The sequence below is a fragment of the Monodelphis domestica genome, chromosome 1 (genome assembly GCF_027887165.1).
Source record: "Monodelphis domestica isolate mMonDom1 chromosome 1, mMonDom1.pri, whole genome shotgun sequence".
NCBI lineage: Eukaryota > Metazoa > Chordata > Mammalia > Didelphimorphia > Didelphidae > Monodelphis > Monodelphis domestica.
In genome coordinates, this window is record NC_077227.1 from 336,248,561 (window position 1) to 336,273,204 (window position 24,644).

General features: G+C 38.4%; 1 protein-coding gene across 1 annotated transcript in view; it reads right to left on the reverse strand.

The window, feature by feature from the left end:
- ETF1 (eukaryotic translation termination factor 1) overlaps positions 1-20,821 on the reverse strand; it is a 41,616-nt gene extending 20,795 nt beyond the window's left edge. Inside the window, exons 1-2 of the mRNA XM_001368185.4 lie at positions 18,371-20,821; positions 18,087-18,190 (exon numbers count right to left, since the gene is read on the reverse strand). Coding sequence (XP_001368222.1) covers positions 18,087-18,172 — 86 coding nt within the window. The 5' untranslated portion in view covers positions 18,173-18,190; positions 18,371-20,821. The remainder of the gene's footprint in view (positions 1-18,086; positions 18,191-18,370) is intronic.
- Between the last annotated feature and the right edge of the window lie 3,823 nt (positions 20,822-24,644).

The window sequence follows — 24,644 nt, forward strand, 5'->3', positions numbered from 1 at the left end:
TTTGACAATTTTTGTTATTGGAAAGTGCTCATATTGGGGAAGGAGTTAGTGGGTAGTAATAGAGATGCAACAGAGAAAAGAAAAAAGAAACTATCAATGAAATATTTCTTTTAATAAGAAAAAAGCTGTTGAGGGGATAATAAAGGAGGGCAGTTTTACCACTGTAATGTTAAATTTAATATACAATTTTAAATTGTACCTAACAAGTTCACAATTTCAAAAATGATCCTCTTTTCTTTGTACAATAAATGCTTTTTGTTAAATTCATAAAGGAAAAATGTGTGAGGAGCTGCAACAACTTTTGTTTTTAAAGGGTTTGGGAATGGGAGTCGATACCTAAATTTGGAAACTATTTAATGTGATTGCTGAAGGTTATCATGCAAAACAGTAGCTGTATCACTGACAAGGCTAATTGAGCTGTTCATCTAAAATTTCAGTGCTTTTTCTAGTATATCATATGACCAACTTTTTATTAGAAAGGGAGAATTTTTTGGAGGCAGAATTTATTGCAGGTCAGTAACTTACAAGATACAGAATGTGACCGAGAAGAAATGGGATGACAGGTAGGCCATCCAAACTTAAAAGCAAAATTGAGATACTGATATGGAGGGCTAGGGGGTATATACCAAGCACGACAGGCCAAAGCAATGCATTTCATAAAGGTAATTTACTTCCACCATTAAATAATTTTGTTTAAACCCTTACCTTCCATCTTGGAGTCAATTCTGTGTATTGGCTCCTAGGCAGAAGAGTGGTAAGGGCTAGGCAATGGGGGTTAAGGGACTTGCCCAGGGTCACACAGCTAGGAAGTGTCTGAAGTCAGATTTGATTCTAGAACCTCCCATCTCTAGGCCTGGCTCTCAATCCACTGAGCTACCCAGATGCCCCTTACCATTAAATAATTTAGGCATTAAATGATGCTATTAGTATTGATCAGGAAGTCTTACACTAATTTTTCCTATATGTTTTCAATGCTGTCAGGGTAGTGAAGACATAGCTCATTAGATCATGAATATGAGGATAGGATTTACACTATATGAGATTCCTTTGTAGAAAAAGCTCAGACTTGGTAGTACAATAATTTAAGACCTTTTACACCAAGGAAAAGGTTACATTTGAATAATTACCATAAAAATATTACAAGATAGGAACAATTATTTTGACTTTGTTTCTTCAATGCTTAATATAGTGCTTTTTGCATAGAATAGGTAAATGTTACAAGAATATGTACATTTAGCTTGTTACCATTTTAGCAAGATATGAACAGTATTTCAGTCTTTGTAAAATTTTATCTTTACAGAATTTTATTTTACAAATGTAGTATGGAGAAATTGAAAAACAACTTTCTTTTTGTATTTCCTGATGTTTCTCATAAATTTAGTTTTATTGCACATAGTAAACAGACAAGATTAACACTAATAATTCCTATAAGGCAAGTCATTCAAATTTGTTAGACCATTTGGTGAAAAAAGATGGAAAGTATCTATGGAGGCTTAAATTTCATGTTAAAGCTCTTATGGAGGGCATCTTTTAGGGGGAAAATGAGATGAAATTGGCTACAATAGTGTGAATTTCAACAATAGATACTTGGAATAACAGAATCAGGTCTTGGAAACTACAATCTCCACCCTACTCAGGGTAACAAGATTTAGGAAGGGCTGCAGCAAAGCTCAAGATTTAATTATTTGAGAATATGGCCTTCAACAGACATGTGCAAAGGGGACAGACCTCTGGGCGGTCCTGGGTTAAGCTAGAGCCACCATTGGCACAGGTGAGACACAGGAAGTGAGGTAGGGGACAGCTGAGGAGTTCTGGGGACTTCCTATGTGAAGGAGAGGAGGTGGTTGGAGCCTGGTGCTTTGGAGTGGAAGCGCTCAGACTGTTTCTCCATTTTGGTCATGTGAGTGATAGGGACTGATCTCTTTTCTTTGCCTCTCCAAGGCTATCCAAGGCCTTGGGCCTTTGGCCCAAGCCTAAGCAGAGTGGATATTTAAGCCCTATTTGCCCCCCCCACCCCCCATACCTTTCTTCCTCCTGTTAGTAATTAAAAAAAAACCTCCATAAAAGGTTGACTGCTGACTTGAGTTTTCATTTAGGAATTACATAGCTGAATTCCTTGGCGACCTTAAATTAATATATATCAGTCTGTTAATGTGATTTCCATATCACAATAGTGAACTGTAATTCCTTTAAAAAGTTTCTCCTTATCTTTTTACATATTCACAGGGCTCACTCTCATTCAAGAGAAATTGGTGAATCAAAGTATAACAGTGATCTAATACAAGTTGTAAAAACATAAAACAATGTACAAAGTTGTTTTTTTTACTTCTAGATCTCCAGATAGCCATGCTTAATGGGAATATTTCCATTCAATCTTTACTCAAAGGTTGTACCCCTATAATACATAGAAAATGTCTCTCTGGGATAATGGTTTCAAAATAATAAATAAGTAATAAAGAGAAACAGAGTCTTCAGATCAATCAGTAGGGGAGAGAATTCTTAACCAAAGGATAGAGATGATCATACAAGTTACATCAGGCAATTTCAACTGCATAAGATTAAAAAGCTTTGCACAATAAATAAAAACACGAAGGACAAATATGTTCATAGAATTATATTTAGTGCTAAAAGATTTTATAAGTCATCTAGCTCAAACCTTTTGTTTTACAGAAGAAACAGGTTCAGAGATAGTAAATGACTTGCCCAAGGTGATAATGGGGGTGGGGGTGGGGGTGAGTTAGGGCTTGGGTAGTCCAAGTCCAAATTCAGTACTTCCTATTGCACTGTATTGCCTATGGAATTTTCCATTAAATATCTCTGATAAAAGCCTAATATTCAAGACTTATACTAAATTGCCACAAAAAAATAAATAGTAGAGAAATGGTCAATGGATATGAACAATTTTCAATAAAATAAATGAAAACTCTAAGCAGCCATATGAAAAAATGCTTTGACTCTCCAATAAAGGATCTGCAAATTAAAATAACTCAAATGTTTTCACCTCATGAACCTGTCATATTGGCATGATTTTTTTTTTAAAAAAGGAAAAGTGTTTTGAGAAGCTTCAGGAAGACAAATACACTAATGTTCTATTGGTGAATCTGTGAACTAACTATTCTGAAAACAATTCAGACTTATTAGCAAACTCTCGGCAATGTAATTTTCTGGGATAATCCTGAAAGACTTATGATGGGTAATGCTATCCACATACAGAGAAAGAACTGTTGGAGATGTCTCTCACATCAGTGTATTTATGGTTTTGTTTTGGGGTTTTGGTTATGTATGAGTATGCTCTTAAAACAATGACCAATATGGAAGTGTTTTGCATGACAATAAAAACTAAAAAAACTCTAAAGGGAATTATTAGCAAAAAGTCATAATACTTATTAATTCTGTTACTGAGGATATGTCCCAACGAGACAAACAGCACCATTTTTTTTGTGGTGACAAAAAAACTGGAAACATCATCAATCAGGGAATAGTCAAACTGTGGTATATGGATATAATAGAATATTCTCAAAAGAACTGAAGAATATGAAGAATTCAAATAAATGTAGAAAAACAGGAACTGATACAAAGAAAAACCAAGAACATACTTCATTATTACAACAATGTAAGCAAAGATGACATTAAAAGGAACATGAACTCAACATTAATTTTACTGACCATTTTTGATTCCTCCTCTACCCCCCCCCAACAAGATGAAACATTTTTCTTCTTGACAGATAGAGTGGGGAATGAGGGGTGGGATAATGAGACCAGAATGTTTTACTCAAGAAAAACAAAACCAACCAAGATTAACATGTTTTATTTTGTTACAAGGGAGGTTTGATGGGACTGTTACTGAGTTACTGAGAAATTACCAAAACAAAAAGCACCAATAAAATTCTAGGAAGGGGTTGTGAGGGAAATTTTGGAACTGAAGAATTTATAAGCAAAATTTTCAGATATAACAGCAAAAGCCAATTTATTTTGCTTAACTCTTGTTATAAGGTAAGGATTCTATAGGAGGAAGTGAAATGCAGAATATATAAGGGGAAAGAAAACATAACCTGATAGATGAAAGGAAACGGAGGTTTCTGAATAATTAGTTATGCCATACTAGAATGGGCTGCTTCAGAAACTAGGAAGATTTGTCTAGTTACTTTAAATGGAAAGTGAACAATAGCCTGCTGGTTGTGTTATAGAGGACAAATTTTATTTTAGGTGTGGGTCATAAATGATCTCTAATGTATTCCCAACTAATGAGACCTATGAATATAAACAAATCACACAGAGTGGATTAGACTAGAGCAAATCTAAGGTTCCTTCTAGCACTAAATCCTATGATCTTATATTCTTATGAGCTTTTATAAGTAGTCAATTGGCCAGTTTTTGTTATAGGGCCATTAGTAACGAGAAACTTACTCCCTTATCAGGTTAAATCTATTTGACAAAAAGACTTCCTTAAAACATAAGCATACCTTTTTTTTGCAACTTCTACATGTTTCTAGTTCTGCCATCTGAGGATAAGCAAGAAGTCTAATCCTTCTTCCATATTTTAGTCCTTTAAATATTTGAGCTATCAAGTCCTAACTTCTCCGGTCATGCATTCACAATTCATTCAATAAATCTTTTTATGGCATGGTTTCTCCAGGCTTTTCACCAATGTGATCACTATTTTTCTGGATATGCTCCAATATGGTGAACTTTATTCCTTATTGTGGCATCCCAAATGGAATGCTACATTCCAAATGTGAAATGACTAACATGGTAACCTCTTTCAATGCTGCCTAAAATGGCATCAAGTTTTTTTGGATGCCATCACATTGTTGATTCCTGAATTTACTAAAACCCCTATATTTTTTCAACAGAAATTATCTAGGCACACCTCCTTCTATCCTGTATTTGTCAAGTTGATTTCTGGACCCAGCTGAATGACTTTGGGTCATCTACATGTTTGATAAGCATGATAGCTATGCCTTCAACGGGAAGTCACTCCTAAAAATGTTAGATGAGATGGTCAATATGGGGCACTTTTCTTCTCTCGAAGCTAACAACATTGATTCATTCATAGTCATCTTTGTGACCTCAATTGGAGTTTTCTTGGCAGTGGTATGCCATTTCCTTCTCCAGTTTATTTTACAGATGAGAAAACTGAAGCAAAAAAGGCTATGTAACTTCCTCGAGGGTTATACAGCTAGTGTCTGAGGCTAGATTTGAACTCAGGATGATGAGTCTTCTTGACTTCAGGTCTGGAGCTCTTATCTACTGTGTTACCTAGCTTCCTCCAGTTTGGTCATTTAACCAGTTCCAAATCCAACTAAGTATACAATTAACTCATATGGGCAGCTAAGTGGCTCAAGTGGATTGAGAGCCAGACAGAAGAGCCTAGATTCAAATCTGGCCTCAAACATTTCCTAGCTATGTGATACTGGGCAAATCACCTAGTCTTCCATTGCCTAGCCTTGGATCTAATATATACTATTGATTCTAAGATGGAAGGTAAGAGTTATTTAAAAATTTGAGAACATTTAATTTTGAAGAAAAAAATCTAATTTCCCCAATTAGAAGTACATGGACCCCTGAAGGTTATGATTACTTCATACCTGTGGCCTTTAGGGTCAGAAATGACAATTAGATTGATGCAGAAACAAATCCTGAAGATACTATGAAGGTAAAAGAGCTAGCAATGTTGGGGTGGGGCTTATGTATATAACTGAATTCAACAATTCCCCAAATTTGTCAGAAAGGCTGGGAACCATTATTTTTTCTATCCTGTTCCTCATAAGTACCAGATTTGCACTAACACTCAACAATAATATGAATACACCCACTAGTGTATGCCTTTCTAAAATTCTAGGCATTTACTATTTTATTATTTTCTAAAGAGAACAAACTTCATAAAATGGCCTTAATGGAATATTCCACCAAAATGAGTAAGTCAGAAAAACACCTGAAGTGTTCTCAGTGTAGCACAAAACTACAAATAAAAAGATATCACCAGCACCAAGGAATTCCACAAGGCTGATTCATCAAATTCCACACTATCAGGGTCCCTTCAACTGAAGCAAATTATCAATGTTTAATACAGTAACAGTAGAAAGAAGTCTACTTACATCTCCCAACTATTACATAGAAGTAAAGACTAAATCACAATTCTTGTTAATTTTGCTGTCTTTAAACAAATCAGCATCGAGAAGGTATTTCCTACCAAGGCATTATGAATTACCTCACTAGTGATGCTCACTAAACACAATCAATCTGCAGAAAAGAACTCTGTTCAAAAATATTTATAACGCTTTTCGTGGTGGCAAAGAACTGGGTGAGTTCATTAGCTAGGGAATGGCTGAACAAGTTATAGTATATATGAATGTGATGAAATAGTACTGCTTTGTAAGAAATTTTATCAAAGGAGCCGTTTCAGAGAATACTGTGAAGGCTTGCATTTAATGACAGAATCAGGAGAACAAGTTACATACTAACAATAATATCATACATAATAATAGCACTGGAAAAGACAATCCTTTAAATGACTTAAGAACTTTGATCAATACAATGCTTAACTACAATTCTAAGACTCATGATTAAATATGCAGCTCACTGCCTGATAGAAGTGGTATCAGAATGTAGTTTGAGATTTTTCGGACATGGCCAATGCAAGAATGTGATTTGCTTGACTATAAATTTGAAATTTTTTACTTCTTCAATTGGGGAGGAGAAAAAAGGAGAAGGTGGGAGAGACAGAAGGCAGATAGATCTTCCTTGGGGGAAAAAATACTATTTAATTTTTTTTAAATCAACCTGCTCAATAATCAAGTTAAATCATTTTATGAGTAGGCTCCCAAACAGCATTCTTATTTTTCTTTTAGGTTTCAAAACACCTGATCCTTCTATTAAGTTGCAAAAGTACTCTAACTAGAGTCCTTCTTTCAGTGAGGAGGAAAGTTTCTTCCTATTAAACAAATGAAATGCAATCTGGAGACCATTACTATCAGGCATGAGACTGAGGTAACTCATATCCTTACAAAAATTAGCTCCTTAAATTTGATTTTAAAAAGTTCTGGCTGAGTCAGATCGCTACTCCTTTGTAGTTTCTCAGAACCCTGAGAAGTCACCTGGTTCCTACCAAAGTGAAGGCTAGAAGATGCTACCAAAATGGCCCAAAAAAGAAAAGTAAAAATCCTTTGGGTAAAAAAGAGCACCATTTAAAAAATCATGGAAGGTTGAGGGTCACTGGAAGCACACTGCATTTATTTTGATTCACTGACAGCCATTTGATGAGTCAAGCCTATTTTATTAACAGAAATCAAGAGGGCATAAGAATGCAAGCATTCTGTAATATTTCAGTACCCTGACAGCACACCAACTCTCACCCAGCAATTCTTTTATATCTAATTTTAGGCCAACTGGCCTTTTACCAAGAATGGATTTCAATTATAATCTCAGAGTTGAGAATCAGTTTCAAGCCACCCATTGTAACAAGGCTATTTCCCATGTAATATATTAATAAAATAGAACTCTAATTCAGTGGCATCAGGAAGGAAGAAGCAGATACTAATTTAGAGCTAATGATGGGAGCACTAACTTAATGGCTGATTTTCTAGGTAAATAGGTTCAAATTCAAACATTTACCTAGTCCTTCCCAATAAAAGGACCTAACTAAAAATAAGTGACAGAGATAGTTCTAGTTCTCAAGAAGTTTCCATTTTACTGGGAAAAGTTGACTAGTATTCTACAAATTATATAGCAGGTGTAAATCTTGAAATTTCTCAGACTTGTGAATGTTAAAAATTGCCACACTGAGGAATCCTCCATTGGAACAAATTCCCTACTGGGAAACATTCCCCATTTTGATGTGAGAACTCGCCAGGATCAGAAATGGGAGGACCTCTATCTACTCCACCTGTATTTAAAACTGCTTTAGGGGAAAAAACTCCTTGCTAAACAATGAAAGTACTTGGACCCATGCTTATAATAAGGCAAGGAGTTCTTTGAGCCATGCCTGTTTTTTAGAATTGATACAATGAGATGCTAGGTACCTAAAAAGGGTTGGGCAAGTTTTCTCTTAATGAGATTAGTTGACTCAGCTGTGTTTTCACTGGTTCAGACTTACTGAGATTAGTTGACACAGCAGCATTTTTTCTGGTTCAGATTTACTGAGATTGGTCAGGAATTTAGATGGGCAGTCCTTTGGAAAGCGTCTATAGTGATTGGTAGATGTAGGGACTTAGGGGGAGGTGACATAGGAGAAAAACCCCTATATAAGAAAAAGCAGAATCTCTTGAGAAGAAAATCCTTTTGGAGGATCTCTGATGAGGATCTCTTGGGAAGAATCTCTTGAGAGAGGCTCTGGAGAAGGGAAGCTCTTGGAGGACAATCTCTAAGGAGGTCTCGCTGGAGCTCCTCTGAGGGGACTCTGGCTGGAACTCTCTCTGGTGAAGTCAGCTGAGATGGAGCTGGCCTGCTGTCACTAGAATCCTTGCTTAGACAGACCTTGTGGTGAGTGTTAAAAGACTGACTGATCTCTCTCTCTTAAGACTCAGGTCTAGGCCATGTTGGCTTAAGGTCCTTCACACTTATTTCCTTTTTCTCTCCTTTCTTTAATTCCACATTTGTATTAATTAAAATCTCTATAAAACCCAGTTGACTTGGGTATTTGAATAATTGGGAATATTTCCCTGGCGACCACCTTATATTTGATTTAAAAACCAAGACAATGTAGTGAAACATAGTTTCTGTGGTCAAATTTACTCACCCTCTCATATCTATCACAATTTATATCTTCCACCATTTTAACTAACTACAGTTTACAACATCACTTTTTTAACTATTATAATTTAAGGCCTTCAACCATTTTAAATCTAACACAGGATAGGTTTTCTTCTAAAACTTTATGTATCCTTGGTCTCCAATGATGCCTAGCTCAAGCAATCTGATTCAACAATTTTAAGTCATTTTTGGTATATATCTAGTAGGCTGTTCCACTTTACTTATCCTGTGCCAATCAAATCAGCAACTACAGCACACATATGAACAGATTAGTTAGCATGGCATATTAAGAAAGGAAGTACAATCTAAAAGGTAAGAGTTGATCAAGGTCTCCAAGGTGAGGGGTCTCTTCTCATTCCTTTATCTTTCATGGTCAACAAGGTATTGTAGAAAGAAACAGTAAGAACACTAGATGTGGAGTTAGTGAATCTGGATTAAGATCCTAGCTCTGGGGCAGTAAGGTGGCTCAGTGACAGGCCCATCCCGGGTTCAAATCTGGCCTCAGACACTTGGCCTAGCCCATACCACTCTTGCCTTAGAACTAATACACAGGATTGATTCTAAGATGGAAGGTAAGGGTTTAAGTGTTATTTTTTTAACTTAAAAAAAAAAAAAGATCTTAGCTCTGCTATTTCCTCCTTTCCTGACCTTGGATAAATCAACTCTCCCCCAGCTATCAATTTCTTCATCCATGGAATGAAAGAATTGTACTATGTTGATTTCAGAAATCCCTTCCAGATCTAAATATATTATGATGCTTCCTCCTTTCCTGAATCAGAATGAGTTCCCCATTTAACATACTAGAAGTCTTCAACTGAGAAAATAAGAGGAGAGGGAAGGATGGTCCAGGTAGGCACCAAGTTATTATAGGGCCTTAGAACCTCAAAATTATAACAGGTACTCACAGGGACATTCTTACCCAATTCCTAGGCCCCTTCCAGTAGAGGATACATAAGGTTACCTACTTTAAGGTCACATATACCTGAGGAATACCTAGAACCAGGGAAGACGACTCTCAAAAACAAAGTTCTATGAGAGCAGAAATCTAGTGGGGCCCAAGGTTATGTGCAGGGATTGATACAGACCTCTATGGGGGTTTGTTCCAGGGCCTGAACAAGCAAGAGAGACAAATACAATATTGAATTTGGACTCAGGGCATAGCGTATAGAAAATAGTGACAAGTTTGGAGATGGAGGACTCAAGATTCAAATCCTGACAATGCTTTTTACTATCTGTAGGACTTTGAACTAATCTATTTAACCTCCTCCTCATTTATATCTCATTAAAAAAGGAATAACACCAGATATTCTAAATCTGAGGCCCCAACTTAAGTTCAAATACCATACTTATGTGTGTACTGGTCCCCTTTCTAGGCCTCATATCTATAAAATGAATTCTAAAGCCCTCAACTCCAAATACCATGACCATTCCTGTCATTGGCCAAGAACTGGTCTGCAGATCTTGCTTGACAGCAGTCTGGGGTCTCTGCTACACATTCCCTTTAAAATCTAGCTCAAAATATCTCCTCCCAAAAAACCTTTGGAGAATAACCTCAATCACTGACCTAACACAACTTTCAGCATTTGTTTTTAATTTTGGGAGGTATTATTTTGCCTTTTTAGTTATTACACTTAAGTATCTGTGTGATGTCTTCCCCAACTTAATTACAATTTCCTTGAGAGACTACATCTATTATATGTTCCTATAAAAACATCTGGGATTATATATGCAAAGGGGTTTTTTAATATCCCTAGAGCTTGAGCTTTGGAAATTATACCTACTAGTCACAAGAATCTGTCCAGGACCAGGAAATGCCACTAAACTACTTGCTATTCTCTTTAGAGCTCAGCTCAGATGTCCCCTACTCCATGAAGCCTTCCCAAACCTCCTGGCTTAAACAATCTCTCCCCTCACCCTCACTTTTTACTTTGTATCCTATTCATCTGTGCATAGGAAAGCTCCCTAAAGAAAAAGTATTTCTCATCATTTTATTTCCTCAGCACTTACCCAGGCACAGCACCTCATACATATCAAATATTTAAACAATTAATTGAAATCCTAATGATTCATTATCACTGATATGTAGGGATAAAGGTATGTTTTGACCAGATACTTCTGAAAGCAGCCTTGAAGGAAAGGAGCTGGAGAATCAAATGAATACAACCCAACTACAAATGGTTCTAGAGAAATATGGGGAAATCTATAGTACTATTTTCTTTAAGAAATTCCTTTTCCTGTTGAACCAAGTTTCCCTCAACTTCTGACTGTCAAAAAGTTTAAGGACTCTGTCCAGTCAGAAAGTAGATACTGGGACTTGAAACCAGGGCTCTAAAGAACTACAAAACCCCAAACCCAAGCAGTTTTCAGTTTTATTGTTACCAGAAAGGAAATGTGATAGTATACTTTTTGAGACAATGAAAAAAATGACAAAATGGCAAATCTTTCTTCCTCTTACCTCCCATAATCCACTTGGGCTAGAAGAAAAAAAGAGAATGTTTCAGTACAAAGGGAAAAAAGTTCTCTAAACAGATTTAGGCAAGGCTTCAAAATGTGAGTCAGAAGGCATAAGCCAAGAAAAAAGGTTCTTCAGTAGAGACAATGGAAAATATCAAGAATGAGAAAACCCCTTAGGTGAAACTACTCCCAAAGCTCCAATGTTATGGACAGCAGCTGATCCAAAAGGAAGACAACAGTTTTTATCTTCCCAGCCTGGAGTTATCACCCCAAGAAGAGTGGACCAAGATAATTTTGTTGCAAATTTGCATAGCTCCAATTATCCTAACACTCAAACATTTGCCAAGATCTTACTGGGCACACAGTATTGTGCTAGGCACTGTAATATATACTCTACAGCCCAAAGAAATAAGACCTCTAGAGATAAGGGTCCAAGCTGGGGGAATTTCAACCTACTGTGAACTCTGCCCTAAATGGTATGCTAATTAGGCACTCCCATTAACCTGGGAGTATGTCCAGAACAAGTGCCTTGTCGCTGCTACAATGAGAAGTCTGTAAAGAGTGGAAATTCAAAGAGGAGAACATTCATTAGGTTCACAGCATACAAACAACACTATACTGGGACCAATATGGTGTAAAGTTAGCAACTGCAGCCTTTAAAGTTCCAGAGCCTTACTCTATAACTCTGCACCAACACAATCCTCTTTTTTGACTCTTCCCTCATTCCCTATTACTTTCCTTTTTCTCTCCAATTTTCCCCTCTTTCCTGGTTTTTCTTAAGAGTTGCTTACAGTATGCAGGTACTGCTGAGCATATGTTCAAAACCCCAAACTGCTTTCACAACACCAGATACTTGAATTTTACAAGAACATTTGCCCATGACCAGTACATGATTCCAGATATGTTGTATTACTCATTTTAAAATAACCTTCACTTATGCCCCCTCCAATACCTTATTGTGGTTTGAAAGTGAAAAGTTCAATTCCAGAGGAGCCTGGGAATTACGAAGTCATAGGTTCAAATCTGACCTCAGACACTTCCTAGCTGTGTGACTCTGGGTAAGTCATTTAACCCCAATTGCCCAGCCTTTATTGCTCTTCTGTCTTGGAACAGTTACTTAGTATCAATTGTAAGACAGAAGATAAGAGTTTAAGGGGGGAAAAAAAGACTCTGGAAAGTATAAGTGGAAGACTGACATCAGGGGTCAAGTCTAGGTCATTTTCAAAAAGCTGGTTACTAGATAGCTAGTCTTCAAATATCTTATTGATGCTTTTTGTTATCACATCACAAAATAACTATTGGCCACAATAACTGAGATGTCTTCATAACACTTAAAAGGGTTTCCATCTTCATTGGAAGAGGAGTACCCAAACAGCTGAAATAATGAATCCTAAAATGACTGAAGTATATTCTTTTATTAATTCATCTTCTGGACATCACCCCATCAAGACTGCTGAAACATAAATGCTTCAGGTACCAATTAGAATAGCATAAGGTGTTATCTTTTGTTGTCACATTTAAAGTATTGTGTGCACTCTGAAAAGGATGGTGAAATGAGATGGAAATACCTGGAATGAAGCACTTTAAAAATCAGGATTTTCTTCTTATTTAGGCAAATCTGCTATTATTGATCAACAAATTTTATTTGCAAGGCAAATAGGTTTTAACTTCAAAACAATATAATTCAATCACTGTGCACCAAGCAACTAAGTTCTGACTAAAAACAGCAGTTAGGCTCACAAAAATAACTGTTTTCAGCTTCAAACAAAGTTCTGTTGGGCAGTTTCAATTCTGTCACAAGTAAGATTCTAGATGCATATTCACTTAGTTATAGACTGAACTCTGAAAGAACATTTCAAATTGTCAAAGCTATAAAAATTGATCTGCAGGATTTACAAAGTATACTCACAAGGTCTTCAAATTTTAGGCACAAGTAAGAGAAAAGTAGCTTTTTCATTTTTTATGTTTTGAACTGTTATAAATTCTTGAGGCAAACAAGGTTCAGTTGGATATATGTCAGATAAAATGATTGGGGACAAATATCTCTGAATCTCTAAACAACTTCTCAGAATGGGGTCTAATCTGGAGCCTACACTATACAACTGTTGATGCCTAGAACAATCTCTGATTATCATTATTTACCTGATGCTATGAAGCAAGTATAATAAAAATGGTACAATCCAAAAAGAAACCAAACATTTATTTACAAAGGCCATCTATATTACATTTAATTGTTTATGCTTGATTGCTGATTACCAATCAAAAATGAAGGATCTTGGGCCATTGAAGTTCCAATTCAGACTTGTACTCTCCCTCAATTAACTGATTTATAGATATAGATCAACATAGACAAAGATAACATACACTGAAGACACATAGGTGGCACAGTGGGTAAGAGTTCTGGGTCTGGATTTAGGAAGACTTGAGTTCAATTTCACCTCAGACATTAGCTGTAGGACCCTGAGCAAATCACTTAACCTTCTTGCTTTATCTATGAAATAGAAATAATAATAGCACCTACCTCCCAGAATTGTTGTCCTCCTTAGGATGAAATTAGATAATACTTGTATAGTGCTTATCACAAAGCCTGGTAACATGTATTACTTAATGCTGGTTATTATTAGATTATATTATACAAGTCTCTCAAAATAAGAGACATTAAGTAGAGAAAGCTATTTACTAACTTTAAAATAGATAGTTGCTCAGTCAAAGCAGATCTCCTATATAACTAGGTCTATCACCCAGGAACTTAAGAGAAATTGACCATTTCAATTTTGCTATAAATTGGAATTTTCACCACTAAGTCCAAATGAGCACTTATAATATATGGAAAGATGAGTGCTAGTGATGAATATTCCCTTAGTACTTTGGGATTCTACAAATTAATGATCTTTCAAAAACATGTCATGGGGAAGCAATAGACATTCCTTCCATTAATGTAGATCTCAATGTTTCTTTGCTGAGGGCAGCTAACTGATGAAATGGAGAGAGGATTAGGACAACTCATCTTTCTGAGTTCAAATCTGGTCCCAGATACTTACTATCTGTGTTTCCCTGGGCAAGTCATTTAACCCTGTTTGTCTCAGTTTCCTCATCTATAAAATGAGATGGAGAAGGAAATGAAAAATCACTCCAGTGTCTTTGCCAAGAAAACCCCAAATGAGGTCGAACACAACAGAAAAATAATTGAAATGACTTGCCCATCTACATACAGCTAGTTTATTCTCTGAATTTGAACCCAGGTCTTCATGCCTCTAACTGCAGCATTCTATTTACTATTCCATGCTGGCTTTTCCTTGCAAATAAAACCTGTAAAAATGGATGCATACCCTTTAAAGCAGTTTTATTTTAAGTTATATAGACTAAGTAGAAGTAGAATAAAATACATCACTTTCAGGATTGTGATAAGTTCCTTATACTAAAGACTTACTAAGAGATCTTAGAGAATAGGGAGCTTGACTCAGAATTCTTGAAGACTGTGCCAATGAAGCACAAGTGCTAGCAGTTCCTAGTTAATGAGATAAGACTGCATTGCTGTCATCTGAGGATCAGCCTAGCTCTTTCCCAGGCTGGCTGAAAGCAGATGAATTTTCTAACCATAGAAACAATTATGGGCTGTGATCTACAATATGGACAACTGAAGTACTGAAAATTCATTTGTTTAAAGTTCATTTTGCTCCTTATACACACTTCATCTAGAATATACACACAAGATCGATTTTTAAGCTGGGTCACCATAGTTTCTAGATTGTAGTTGGGTCAAAAGTTTTGTTTGCCACAGCATGCTAACTAGCCAGGCTGTCATACCTGTGTCATGTCATCTGGTTACCTACAAACTGGCTATCTGAAGTTCAAAACTACTTAAAATAGTACATTATACTGCTGGACGGAAGAAAAATTAATGGGGGGAAAACCATTATGGATTAATGTGTCAAATGTTCAACATAAATGAAAACATCAAATGCAAAATATAAGTGGATTGGCTTTCTTTCCCTATTCCCAGATTATTTTTCTTCACCAACCACTGATTTTATGATGCTTCTTACCATTAAAATTGTTTGTATACTGCTTCAATTTACTATTGAAATTAATTCTTGTCCCAGACACATTGACAAGGCTGGATTTGTTATCCCATATGAGTATCAGAATTTCCTGTAAGTGGGTTGAACCTTAAGGTAAAGAAGGCAAGGCATTTAATTTCTCAAGGTTAGATACTTACCTCTGTAAATATCATTTAAAAAAATTCTCATAATTCTGATTTTATGAGTACCTCGACAATCACAACCAAAATAATTAACTCTCCCCTGAACAAATGTCAGAAATCAAAGAAATCCCAAAAGCCTACTAATATCCAAGAAATGATAAAAAAAAAATACTTTGCTGGGTGGGTTAAGATATGACAAAAGTTTAGATGCATGAAGAAAAAGCTAGACAAAGCACATATCAAGTCAAATTATGTTTGCCATTTTTTTTTGGGGGGGGGGCACCCCGGTACACTACAATCTGGGAAGTCAGTTAACTCTCCCTAATGGGGTGGAAAAGATAACACCTGGTAGTCACATGTTCTATTACAAATTACCAACTCTTTGAATAATTTTGGCTAATTTCTGGATTCTCGTTTGTCCTTATTTACTCATCTTAAACCATTTTCTAACCACGAAGCATCTCAGGTATTTATTAATTTTGCCCTGAAGCTTACCTCATTTAATGCCATGACTACACACACTTTACTAATTATATACTAAAGCTAAATAGATTGCAAGAGAGGGACTATAAGTCCTAAAGAAGAGGATTTACAACCTATATAAAAAGTTCAAGGTTATATGGTTGGCATACCTGGAAACATATTTAAGAATTGACTTCCTTCAACAACAAACACAAAGAAACATAAACTAATCTTGTGAAGCCAAGTTACCTTTCAGATGACAGGAAAATTACAGAAGTGAAATGACTTTTTGGTTGGCTTCAAAGCATTTAATAAGTTCAAACCAGTGCATTTGGGCAAATAGACTGAAATACACTCTTGTCTAAGCCCAGAAGATCAAGTGAATATAAAAAGCAAATGCATTTTTAACCTTTCACAATGAAAATAGCTCTAAAAACAAGAGATTTCTTAAAATAATTATTTAAGATCTACCAGTTAAAATTACCAAACAATGAAAAAATTAAACACAATCCTTAAGCATCAACTGAATGGGTATTTATTGAAAGAACCCAATAAATGGAGAATAATTTATTTTCTTACCTATTCTGAAACTCATTTTGGTAAAATTACTTCAAAATCATAACTAATTCAAAAAATTCAATGAGATTCAAAGATGAAGTAGAATTAAACTAGTAAACAGCAAATAGTCTAATTACCTAATATCCCCCGTTTCTCTCCCCTGCTCTCAAAAATTTTTTTTTACCAAGAAAGAAAAACAAAAAAGAAAAGCATGAGTCCAAATCAATTTATCAGAAACAATTTTCATAAGTTTCATTCTAGGATGACTAAAGTTTTTTGATGAAACTAAGAGTAAAGCTCAACACAAAGCCACTAGCAGGCCTTTCATACTATTTTGTAAAAGTTCCTACCTTAGTAAAAGACTCCAGGGAAGGGGAAATGGGGACATAAGACTGAATGTCTAAAGGATATGGATAACACAGGAGCATACTGGGAACCAAAACTTTTAATTCTTGCTCTGAAACTAACTTTCCATATGGCCATGGTCAAGTTACTACTTCAAAAATGTTGCTACATATAACCCTGAATATGTACATATTAAAAAAAATATGTAACATATTCCAAAGAATCTCACCTCCACTCTTTGCAAAATTCTTTTACAACTAAGGCACTGAATAAACTTTTATTAACTGCACTCTGAAAAAAAAATGCCAGCTTTTAAATCAAGTATATTTCCTGTTCTCCCTGAAAAACTGTCCACAACTCCCTTTTTCTCACCAAAAATCACTAAGTAAACTTAAAACCCACTAAACACGTACCGAATCCATTTAAAACAAGAGCATTCCTAAGTTGGCTACTACATCCATTCTCTCACCAATGCTAGCCCCAAACTCCACATGGCTGGTTTTAGGACTCAATTGCATTGTATTTTCATTAGACACAGGGTCTAAAAACCTCTGATCCCTTGACGAACGTATTCCCCAACCCTTTTCTCTTTTTTCCACCTATATTTTTAAGCAGTTAGAAGTTTCTGCAAAGCAGCTGGAAGCAGCACCCCAAGGCTTGGAGGTGATGGGGGTGGTGAGGGGGTTCCCCTAAGCACCTTGCCAACTTTTTCAGTCCCTGCCAGGTTCCCCGAGGGGGGCAGCCCCCACTGCAGAAGGTGGGAGGGGGAGCAGACCTTCCACCTAAGTCAGCTGTTCCTTCCAGTCCTGTCCTAACTTCACTTTCCTCCCAAACCTCGTCAAAATGGCCTCCCAATCTGGGCTCCCGAGGCTTCAGAGCGTGAAGGGAGAAGGAGAGGAGATGAGGAGATAGGCGAGGAAATAAAGGCGGTAGGGAGGTGCTCTCTTAGCCTCTGGGGGGTCGTCGGGGCCCTAACCCTGGGACCTACATACTTCTGGGGACAGAGAGGGAGGGAGGGGGCCCAAATGGGGGGGCAGGAAATAGGGAGGGGGGGTCGGCGCCCCGGACGGGCCGGAAGGAGGGAGGTGATGGACTCCGGGGCGGCCGGGGCCGGGGAGAGGCCCACGCCGGGGGCCCCACCCAGAGGCGGCCCCCAGGGTCGGCCAAGCCCTCTCCGGCTGGGTTTTCCACAGCCGGCCATGCGGCGCGGGGAAGTCTAAGTCAGCTTTCCCGAGAGGGAGCCGGGTGGGTGGGGGAGACAAGGAAGGGGGAGGTCCCGGGATCCCCAAGCGCGGCGCGGCGCAGCGCTCACCCGCGGGCCGCTTCCAGACTCTTGATGAGCTTCTTGATCTTCCAGATCTCTACGTTCCTGTCGGCAGCGCTGGGATCGTCAGCCATCTTCTCGCCTCCTCCTCCCTAGAGAGGCCCGGCGGGGCCCGGAGACACCAAGACCACAGAGTTAGCGCCGCCGCCGGGGCAGAGCGGCCCCCTCCCCAGCCGCCCCCAAGCGGCCCTTCTCTCCCCCCGACTCCCCCAGCCGCCCGTGCCCCGCGGTCCTAGTCACTTTGGTTCCCCCCACACTGCTCCAGCCCTCACCTAAGGGCCCAGTCCCGGGTGGCAGCGGCTCCTCCCCGGCGGCGGCGGCTCCGCGGCGGCGGCGGCAGCGGCGGCGGCTCTGACGTAGGACACCGGCTCCCTCTCTCCAGGCAGCTGCATGTGTTGCAATCCGCTCACATGGGGCCTGTGACATCACTTCCGCAGCCAGGGGCTGGGTGCGGAGGGGGGCAGCGGCAAGAGGAAAGGGGGAGGGGCCGAGGGAGCTCAGGCGCGCGCTGCTTCGCTTCATTGGCTAATCGCGCGGTCGCTAACAACGGGCCTAGGGATTGGTCGCGGACGGGGCCGCGCTGCCTTGTGAGGTAGAGCTGGAGGGTTGAGGTGAGGAGAGAAAGCTACCACTTCTTCCGGGGCGTGGAAGACGCGGGGCGGGGGAAAGAAGAAGAACCTGTCTCCGAGACTCTCGCGAGCTTTTGATCTGTGCCGCGTCAGGACAGTGAGGAGTGGGTACTAAGAGGGCAATTCTGAGGTGATAGCGTCTGAATTTCCGGGGAGATGGATCTCTATGGCCCGACTTCGAGTGTCCTTCAGGGACTGATGGGGTTGCTTGGCTGCAGCTATACCCGCTCACTCCCCGCCTGAACCAGTCAAGCAAGCTGCAGGCGCCCCCTTGCACGCCGGGAATGGCGCCTTGCAGGCCTCGGAGGAAAGCGCTGCTGGTCGCCTCAGTGACGTTGCTCCCGGCCTCCGTGTCGTCACGACCGCTGGCTCTGGAGTGCGAAACTGGCGGAATTATGGGCATTTCAGGGTTGGGGCTGGGATATCCCATGGTTCTGGAAGTTTTGCGCTCCTGACCTGACTGTGCTCTCCACCGCCCCCCAGGCCTGCGTGGAAGGAAATAGTGAAGACATTTAAGAGACTTGTGTGGTGGGTGGATAAAAGTGTTGCGATTTGAGATCAGGAGACTTGGGTTTAATCTAACCCTCTCTTGACTAGTATTGTTAGCTAGGCAAATCATTCTCAAATCCTCAGTTTCTTCATCCGTAAATTGGAGGTGGTGATACTGTAATATCCCAAAGAATCATTGTAGTGAATCTATTGTATGTCGAGTTAAAAACGCTTTGCAAACTTTAAAACGCTACATAAATGTTACGAATAATGCATTATTATTCCACATCCATGTTATTTGTTGAGCTAAAATGCCTTTAGCTTTAAAGCCTTCTTTAATTTCCTTAAATGAAAGTGACTATCCCCAACACCTCCCTAAATTTTTAAGTACTTTGTACCTACTTCTGAGTGACTCAAGTATTAGTGTTGTAAAGCTCTAGACTTGAAAATTGGGGAAACTCTTATATAAAGATATAGTTTTAATGTAACTTTGGACAAGTTTCTTTAACCTCTCGGGGCCTTAATTTCATCTTTATAGTACTTATGTCAGCCTCCTAATGTTTTCATGAAATGTATATGTGTGAGTGTGTATATGTGTGCATATACATGTATAGGGAAAGTTTTATTCTTGAGAAAGTGTCATCTGCATAAGTTTTCAGTTGTTACTGTAACTTGCATAACCTTGGACAGGCTATGATAGAATGTAATATATAACATTGATAGAATGTAAACTCAGGTCAGGAATCTGAAATTTTTGTCTTTGTATCCCGAGTACCTGGCACATAATAGGTTGTATAGTCTTCTCAGCTAGATTATAAATGCCCCCTATGGATTTTGTTTAGGGGGAGAGACAAAAAATGTCTTGTTTGCTTAGATAAGCACACAAATATACATATATGTGCGTATATGTATATGTGTGCATACATAATACTATATAATACATGCGTACATATATGTATGAGTATATTTATACACACAGTAGATGTTCAGAAAAATGACTTAAGAATCTGCTTGCTAGCAGGGCTGTAGGTTCATCCTGCTCAAGCTCTTTTTTCCCCCGAAGGACTTCTTTGATCTATTTTTGTTGAGTTTGAGTTTTTTAAAAAGTAGTCCTTGAAATCCAACTTAGTGGATAGTTGTGAATTTAGTTACACGTATATTTCTTCCACAGACAGGATTCCACAGACAGGACAATCCTTTCAGATAGTGATATTTTCTAGTAGTAAAAAATCTCCTTAATTTCAATATCTTTTTGCCAGGAAATGCTAAGAATATGAGGGGGGAAGGGAGAGGAGAGGGACCCAAAGATTTACAGGAAAAACCTCTATCCCTCTAATTTATAGGAAAATCTTGATACAATCAAGCCTCCCCAAGGGAGTATAAAGACACTGTTTCTGTCCCTCTAAGAGACTTTTGTATTTTGATTTGGTGGGGAGGCTGAGAGTAATTCTGTCCTGGGGTGGAGTAATCTTGTCTTTTGAAGGGAGAAGCATGGGGGGGAAGGGAGGGAGGCTTTATTAATTTCCACTGCAGTAATTTACTACTATTATGTATTCTGAGAATAATGTTACTTTTCTATCACACACATTAATAAAATTAGAATTAGGGACAGTTTGATGAAGTGATAAAGTCATAACTGACAGATGCACACAAAAGAAGAAAAAAGTGTCAGGATAAAGTAGGAAAGTAGGATAAGATAAAGTAGGATGCTTGTTCTGCTGAACAAGGCTATTAGGACATGAGAGATAACAGGCCTATTTTGTGATAGTAAAAGTGACACACAAACCATGGTGGTCTAGCTAATAATGTGTTTGCAAAAATTGTAGGGGGGTAGGTAGGTTTGTGGGTGTATGTGTAATTGAGTTGTCAAAGAAAAAAAACACCTATAGCTATAAGCCTCCCCAAAACAATTTTAATAATTTAACATCATAAGTCCAAGTATTTCTCTCGAAATCTTAAAACTGATAGTCTTCTTACCACCCCCTTGGCATGGCATGCCCTCTGGCAATTTTGAGGACAGTATTTTTTTTAAACATTATTTTATTTGGTCACTTCCGAACATTATTCATTGGAAACAAAGATCATTTTCTTTTCCTCCCCCCCCCCACCTCTCCCATAGCCGACGCATGATTCCACTGGGTATCACATGTGTTCTTGATTCGAACCCATTTCTGTGTTGTTGGTATTTGCATTAGAGTGTTCATTTAGAGTCTCTCCTCAGTCATATCCCCTCCACCTCTGTAGTCAAGCAGTTTCTTTTCCTCGGTGTTTTTACTCTCACAGTTTATCCTCTGCTTGTGGACAGTGTTTTTTAGATCCCTGCAGATTGTTCAGGGACATTGCATTGACCCTAATGGAAAAGTCCATTACCTTCGATTGTACCACAGTGTATCAGTCTCTGTGTATAATGATTTCCTGGTTCTGCTCCTTTCGCTCTGCATCACTTCCTGGAGGTTGTTCCAGACTCCATGGAATTCTTCCTTTTAGCACAATAGTATTCCATCACCAACATATACCACAATTTGTTCAGCCATTCCCCAATTGAAGGGCATCCCTTGAGGACAGTATTTTTAGGAAACAAAGGCCTCAATATGTTATAATAGGATTCTGAATTAAAGTAGAACAACACTTTTCTCCTAAATTAATGACTTACTTTGATCCACTCAACCTTCTGGTAATCCTCTTTAGCCTATTCTGAATAGGGAAGAAGAGGATATCTAAGTTAGGGTGACTTTCTTAACTCATGCCCTTTAGGAGTGGAAGAAGCCAGTGATATTTATTAAACAAGTATTTTTTTTTAATTTAGTGTCAACTCTTAATCCATTTTCCAGGCCTTAGCATTTGTTCTTGACCTTTTCTACACTTTCCTAAAGGTCTGGAAAAACCAGTGTCAGGCAACCATTAATGTTAGCTCCATGCCAAGTACTTTACTGAGGGGAAGTAAAAGGGTGATATGATAAAAGATCTAAAAATAGACTTGTTCCTCAGGGACTTAAGACTAGATAAATATTATTTTTAATTAAACTAAAAAGGGGACTTAAAAAATATGTACTTCTCTAGGATGAAATTTGTAGCCAGCCAAAAAAGGAAAGGATTGTAAAAATATTTTTCAAAATATTCATATTTCAACTAAATTCAATAAAAAGGGATGGGATCCACTAGACAAAGGAAAGATTAATTGGGAAATAATGTAGCATACTAGAAAGCCAGGGGCTAAGTATGTGAGAGGCATTTCTGAAATATTAAAGCTGTTCTTATTGGTTCTTTTATTTTCTTTTTATCACTCTTTACACAAATAACACATTTTCTGCTCCCCACCCCCCCATACCCAGTCTGAAGTTCAAAAAAATCAAAGAAGCCAAAGAATAATATGAACAAAAAGTCAAGAGTGGTTTCTACACTCTAACCTTGCCCTGTGTCATATTCCTAGTGCTAAATCCTTTTTTAAAATGTCTACCTGAAGTCAGTTGTCTCTACAATAACTGCTTTCATTCTGCTGAACACTTATGGAAGAAAGTTATACCAGTAGGATTGGATCAATTACAAAATATTTATTTAATATTACAAGTACTACACAATTCTCTTAATCTTTTCCGACTGACCATTTTACTGCACTTTCTACAGCACCTGTTCTAAACTGTCTCTTCTTTAAAGTCACCTATGTCACCATTCTTGTCCCAAATATATCTCAGATCTTTCAGCCTCATGCCCCATTTTTGCCTTTATCCAACTCCAGGCCCCACGTTTGTACCCCAATCCCTTTCATTCCCATCTTTGTCTCCTTTGCCTCCTTAGTCATTCATCTCTTAAACCTCTACTATAGCCTCTTATCCTTGGCTCCTTTTAAATGTTACCATTTCCTTAAAAAACCTTCACTTGGCCTGTCCCCAGATCCTATTGATGACCCTCACTTTCATCACCAAACTCTTGGATAAAAAACGATAAAAAACTTGGATTAAAAGCCTCCACTGTGGGGTGTCACTTATGGACTTCCCTGACCAGCAGGGTCCCACAAGGGAAGGGGCTCACCTTTGTGATTGGAACCGAGGAGAGATAGGAACGGAGAACCAGGGTGGAGAATGAAAGACATGGACAAGTCAGTGTTTGAATAGGCAGGCAAACCTATGATACTCCCTTTGATAGGAAAGTATGAGTGGAAAGGAACACGAGGTGAATGAGGAGATTAAGACAAGGAATGCAGGCTGAGATGGGTTACAGCCTCGGGGAAGGAGAAGGTCTAGAGAGGGAGAGAGAGTCATTGCTAGAGAAGATTGAAGATCCAAGAGAGAGAGAGAGAGAGAGATTCTAGGTCGCCGCCTCTGTATTTATTGCCTTCCTCTGATTAGGGAAGTATTCTCAAGCACGTAGTAACCACGTTACAAAGCATGGACAATAAGGATTGGATAGTGGGGTGAGAGTAATAGCTTTTTGGGCGAGTAGATTATAACCCAAGCTTTCCCAGGCGAGTGCTCTGAACATGTTAATGAGTTTGTTTTAGGCAACAGGCCTCGTGGTCAGGTCAAGGTTACCTTCACAAACCTTATCGGTAAAATCTTATGCTTGGAGACACAGTTGCCATACAGTCATTTGTGATTCATAGATGTGAATATGCTTGGGATGCTACACTCCACTTCATTTCTCACCTCTTCCAGCCCTAGCAATCTGGCTATTATACTCACAACTCCACTGCAACTGCCCTTTCCAAAAATATCAATAGTCTCTGATTGCTAAAAGGAAGAACTTCTTTTCTTGACCTGTGAATTTATTTGACACTTCACTTCTAGGATTTTCATTGACTTCATTCTGTCCTGGTTCTACTATTTATCTTGTCAGCTTCTCAGTTTCTTGCTTGATTATCATAATGTTCCACTCCCATATGCACAAAGGTGTACCCCAGAGTTCTATCTGGAACAGTTTTTCTATTTCTACTCTTAGTGACCTGTTTCAGTGGGTTCTATCATTGTTCTATAGATGATTCCCAAATCTTTATACCCACTTGCCTCTTGTATTACAAACTGCCTTTTGGATACTTAAAACTAGATGTCAGATGTCTCTTGCATATCTCACAGCATACCTAAAACAGCTCATTATCTTTATCCCTAATTTCTCTTTCTTGTCTTTATATAGCACTTTATAGCAAAGCATTTAACACATCTTATTTGGTCCAACAACCCTCTGAGATAAATTTTAGTTATTTTAAATGTCTTTTAATTTGTCTTTTAAGTATATTTTCTCATCCCGGATCTCTCTCAACTGGAAAAAGAAAAACAAAACCCTTTTGCCAAGCAAAAAAAATTTCTGCATTGGCCAGTACCAGAAAATATATGCCTCAAACCAGCATTCTGATACTTAACTACCTCTCTTTCAAGAGAATTGTAGCCTGCCTGCTGGAATGGTACCAGGATGAGGCTTTCTGGAATTATGATTT